Source organism: Mercurialis annua, linkage group LG7, assembly GCF_937616625.2.
Source record: "Mercurialis annua linkage group LG7, ddMerAnnu1.2, whole genome shotgun sequence".
Lineage (NCBI taxonomy): Eukaryota > Viridiplantae > Streptophyta > Magnoliopsida > Malpighiales > Euphorbiaceae > Mercurialis > Mercurialis annua.
The window spans coordinates 34833267-34838946 of record NC_065576.1 but is presented as its reverse complement, the minus strand read 5'-3'; the positions used below and the strand labels follow the sequence as shown (position 1 = coordinate 34838946).

General features: G+C 34.9%; 1 protein-coding gene and 1 long non-coding RNA gene across 2 annotated transcripts; one reads left to right on the top strand and one right to left on the bottom strand.

Moving 5' to 3' along the window:
• Positions 1-3383: 3383 nt before the first annotated feature.
• Positions 3384-4506, top strand: LOC126656480 (uncharacterized). Its single transcript, XR_007633245.2, has 2 exons — positions 3384-3562; positions 4126-4506. It is a non-coding gene; the product is annotated as an uncharacterized LOC126656480 (long non-coding RNA).
• Positions 4507-5000: 494 nt separating this feature from the next.
• LOC126657082 (uncharacterized) lies at positions 5001-5680 on the bottom strand. Its single transcript, XM_050351706.1, has 2 exons — positions 5510-5680; positions 5001-5420 (listed from the first exon to the last, which is right to left on the bottom strand). Exons 1-2 carry the CDS (start codon positions 5678-5680, stop codon positions 5001-5003), a joined length of 591 nt encoding a protein of 196 aa, XP_050207663.1.

Here is a 5680-nt window from a genome sequence, read left to right as displayed (position 1 = left end):
TTTTGAAATCTTTTGTTAGTAAGTGAACTCAGATGTGAAACTCTGCGACGAATAATAAAAGATTCTTAATAAATAAGAATAAGATTTGTAAAAATATATCCCAATAACAGAATACAGCCATGTTAACAATTAATTGTAATAAAGCTAGTAAAGCTAACGGAGAATGTGAATAAGGAGTTATCGCCAGAGTGTATACGCAGTTAAGCTGCGATACGCTGGCAATATCTAAGGATACAATATTTATCCTTATGACAGAATAAAGGATGAAATGTCAGAGAGTCATATTAAACGAAAGAAATACAACGAAAATGCAAGAATGAAGAATATAATGAATATCATTATGTTGAGATAAATAATACTGCGATCGTGAGTCATATCGGAGGAGAGAAATTAAAAGTATAAAAGACGATAATATGAATGATGAACATCAAGTGATATTTTAAGGATATATAACCTTATCAATATCAGTGTTTAAAGATACAGAAGTAGAAGGAGAAGGAATACGAAACGACGAAGAAGATAATCTTGTAAGACGTGAAAGTTTGAAATTAGATAGATCAAAAGATAAGTGATGCTAATTGACTGATATTAGGTGAAGTCACTAATATCAGCATTAAGAGTTATAAGTTGTGTTAACAGAAAAGAGAAGAGTTAAGTTATGAAACTCTAGTATAAGGACAAAAGCACACGTATAGGTATACATGTCAGTAAATATAAGAATGATGGATAAGATGAAAGAAAGTATAAGGAAGGAAACTCATATACCCTTAAGATTCAGTAAGATAAATAGAGAAGTGGAAAGTTCTAGAGATATATCAGAAGGATTATTAAAATAGCACAGCAGTAGCAGAGCTGTTATAAATGAAGGAAGGACGTAATGAATACAGTAATTAAAGAACAAGATGATACTTCATTACTATTGGACAGATAAGAGTGAATTGTGTCTAAGAAACTACGGTATCATAATAGTACAGAGAAAGTAAGTTGTTTAAAAGATAATTAGAATCTTGACATAAATGCTGAAGAAGCATAAGGTGTATAGGACAACAAAGTTGGAACTATTCCCTAATTTTGGGAGTTAAAAAGTCAAGTATGATTTAAATGCTAAGAGTGATCGAGAACACTTCAAGAAGAAGATGTGAGACAGAATAAGGATAAGCTAAGAAATGATCATGACTAGTACTAAGACGACACCTTGAAAAGTGAGAATAAAGTCGTAAAATTATTTGAAAGTAAGAAACAGAAATGTGAGACGAAAGAGAAAATTGATTATACAGTAAGAAGGATTCTTAAGAAATTTTAAATATTTAAGAAACGTGTGAGATTCTTATGAGGTCATCATAAATAAGGAATTGTGACATAAAGGAAAAACAGCTTTGACTGATAAGTCAATAAGAAATTTGAGTACAAAAGTATATAAAATATTAAAGGTCTGTTGAATCAGTCAGAGATTAAGATGGTGTAAAGGAAGAACTTCGTAAGCGAAAAAGTCAATAAGAGATTCGAGGCGAACCTCAAAGGAGTAACTAGAAAGTAATGAAGAGGATAAGAATACGAATAGTACTAGTAAGCAAGGGCAACGGTATAAGCTATATAATCGAAGGTAACGTGAAATGCAACGTTTAAGACAATGGTAAAGGATGAAGGATCACGACCAATAGAGCAACGTGAAATTCACGATTGCTTAAATAAGTAAAGAAAGGATAAATTGAAGATAGTAAAAGATGTATCAGACCCAACTATGTTAAGAAACAACATGTGTGATAAACAAGGTACAAGTTGAAAAAGATTAGCTAATAAGGAAGGAGATGTCAGATGACAGTAGAGAGAAGTAAGAAACGACGATAACCAGTTAAGGAAGAAAGGTGTAATCGATACGTCGTGACTATTCACGTATAAAAGAGACAAGTAGCGACCCGATGACGATTAAGAATGAGACAATAGAGTTGGAAAGTATCAAGTGAGGATTAATCGACGCTAATGATGATCAGGAAGATCACGACCAGTTGTAGATGACGAAAGGAGACGAGACGAGAGTAACAATAAGAAGATTCTCAGCTATGCTACGATAAGAGACTACTATGAGCAAGATAGACAATCGATTAGTGATAAGTGTAAGGTCACAGCTTTAGGCGGAAAGCTAAGAGTTAAAGTAAAAGAAAAAGCTATGATTGACACATAGTAATGGACGTCAAGGGAGATATAAGAATAATTTAAAAGTCCCAACAAGTTTTATGAAAATTCGAGGACGAATTTTTATAAGGGGGGAAGAATGTAATACCCCAAAATATTTAATTAGCTAGCTGGACCATGTGTCCAGTTTTGATTCGCCAGACTGGCGATATCAGAAGAATTTCTGAAAAAGATAAAGTAAATAAGTTTCAAGTAGGTCGGTTTTGGGAAATTAACTATGAGAAAATTTAAGGTTATATTTCAATTCTAAAATTAGAATTGGAATTAAAAGGAAAAATGTCAAGAAAAGTCCAAAATAAAGTATAGGGACCAAAGTGGTAATTTAGCCACTTTGTATTGAAAATGGAAATTTTAGATTATGACGGGAAAGTATTAATATCGAGCTTCGTATTATTTATCGGATATAAATAATACGTAAAAGTAATAATTTAAGAGATTATCGATTTAGTTATGGACTAAATCGTACGAAAGAAAAGTTTAAACGATAAATGGTAAGAAACAAAAAGGACAAGGACTAAAATGGCACTTTAGCCAAATAATATAAGAAAGAAAGATATGAATCAGAGAGGGAGCAGAAGGATCGAGAGAAATGGAGGAAAATATCGACGATACCGTCGTTTCGCCGCCGTTTCGCCGTTCGACGTCCGATTCGAGTGATTTTCGCGGCAATTTCTTCAGAATCGAAGCCTCTATCAACCCTAAGCATCAAATCAAGGTAATAGGTCGGTTTTTAGCTTGAAAATGATGAGTTTATGGCTGTTTTGGTGAGATTACGTTTTAGGATTGAATTTGACGTTTTTGGATCGTTTATAACGTTTAAGTAAAAACCAAGATATGGGTTTTGTGTGTTAAAATGAAGTAAGCATGTCGGGATGGACGAAAAGCCCCGAAAAACGACTTTCCGGGGAGCTGTCAAGGGTGTGCGTTCGCACACATTGAGTGTGCGTTCGCACACTCCTTGAATTTTAGGGTGTGCGTTCGCACACTCACTGTGTGCGTTCGCACACTACCCTAAACTTGTCAGATTCAAAATCCCAACGGTCAGTTTATAGATTTGCCTCTTAGGAACGCGTCTGTCAAATTTCAGCTCGATCCAACGGTTCAATTGGGAGAGATCGTCGTTTTACTAAACAGTGTCAGTGTGCAGGCAGCACCTGCGCATTGTCCTGAAAACTCCTTGAAACTTCATCGAAATGAAACTAAACCCTAAAACTTAAAAGTATTATACGTATAGGAATACGAGATTAACGTCTAATCATTAAACGTTAATTATTTATCAGACGTGTCAGCAAGCAGAGAGGTCAGTAGACGTGGGATAGCGAGGGCATATCATTTCATCGACCACATTATTGATTGGATTGCGGTCACTGTGAGTTGCATTTTACTTTCGTGTATTATATATATAAAGTCATTTTATATTGATATGTATACTGTTTTTACGCATCGCATGTTAGATGATTTGATTAAATATTATATGTTTCTATCAAATGTATATACGAGAACTAGTATGCGATCCGAAGAAACTAGCTACCTATTGGGTGTCAATAGGCTGTGTGATCACCAGTATTGAGTCAGTCTAGTGTGTTTGCATTTGAGAAATGATTGGATATGTATGATATGATATGAATTCGATACGAGAGTGAACTCGGCTACGGTGTAGCCTGGAAGTCCCCGTATCTAGTGGGCTGGGCCCACCAGTGAGTTGGACTCACAACTTGAGATTTATGATTGGGTTGAACGATATATGATTATTCGAGAGATGTGTCGCATGCTAGGATATTAGTTTCGTACGGATCAAATACATGTCTATATGTTTTATATTATTGTTTTCTTGAGATGCGATGCTATGTTTTTAAATTAATACCGTTAGTAAAATGCAATCTCACTCAATATTTTCCCAAATACTGACCCCTCACCTTTGATGTCTTTCAGGTACTTAGTATGTGGACCTAGCTAGAGGCCAATTTTGAAGTCCAGAAGTCAGTTGTATATGTTTAGTATCTGACTTCTGTGAATGCTGCAGTAGTGGTCCCGTGTTGACAGAGTCGTAGCCTAGACAACAGTACATTTTGAGTGTACATATTACTTGCTGTCCTGTTTATATGTTTTTGTAGGCTACGTGTTTTATATGTTGTGCACGGCACCAGATGCCGGTGATATGTTGGATACACTAACTGATGGATATAGTACCGCGAGGCCAGTTCGTACAGGGTACGGTAACTAGAGCCCGCGAGGTTTTTGAACAGTTAGTGTAAATGTTTGTGTATACATGTTATGTATACTTGGCTTCCGTTGTTTACTGTTGTTTGTTTATTATTTGCGAAAAATTAATAGTGGTTTGAGGCTTGCTACGGGTTCCGGAGCTACCACTCCCGTTCCCTAGCGCCGGTCGCGGCTCAATAATTTGGGTCGTGACAGTACTTTATCAAAGAGAGTGATGATCATTCTCATTTATTTTAGTTTTGATCATATAAGAGGCATTTTAGTTATACTCTATAAAAAAAATACTCCATCAGAGATCATAACTACAACTATTTAAATTACTCCATCAAAAGTAACATTTTTCTCTATGCAATTCAATTTTTGAAAAGCCAAACAAACAAATTAATCAAATAACATCAGAATATAGGAATAAGAATGACTTTTGGCATATTAGAAATTTGTTGAAGAACAGAAACAAACCATAAATGATTGCCCATTACTTTGAAACTCAACATTAGAGAACTCAATGGCAAAAAAATGCAGCAGAAGTCTAATACAAAACACATGCTTTCTCTCTACCAACTTTAGTAAAAATTCACTGTGAATCACTCAATATGCAGTGCACGTCTTGTTTGATTCAATATTTCATCACTACACTCTAAATTTTGAGGTAGTTGTCCATCTCTTATCAATTTATGTTTATTCATATGTGGAACCTTGTAATTATTTCCACCAAAATCCTTCATTACTTCCAGCATACATCCTTGTAATGTCAGAAAAATGTTATTTATTTCTTCATCGGAAAACTCTTCATAAGCCTTCTCCACTGCAGCAACAAATTCACCAATTGTAGTTGGAGCCTTTTTTTGTTGCAATGCATCAATTGCTCTAAAGAACCCAAGGTCTAAAACATTCATATCATGACTATTTGGTGCCTGAAAACAGAGTTGAATATCAAAATTATCAATTCCTGCAACTTCATTGAATTGTAGATCATTAACATTCAAATGTGGTCTAGCATTATCCTGTTGTATGAAAATTCTTTTAGAACTAAAAAAGGCCATTTTTGACGGATTGATGGAAATAACTTTTCGATTATACAAGAACGAATCACAACTTTTGTCACCGACAAAATTGGTTTCGTTTCCATTGTTCCTGCAACACGATTTTTACTTGTACGCTTGGCTGGTTCTTTAAACATAAATGGCCAAATGCCAATTTTACCATCAAATGACTGACCAGAATTTGTATCAATACGAGGGCGAGCAACCGCAGCTAAAAACAT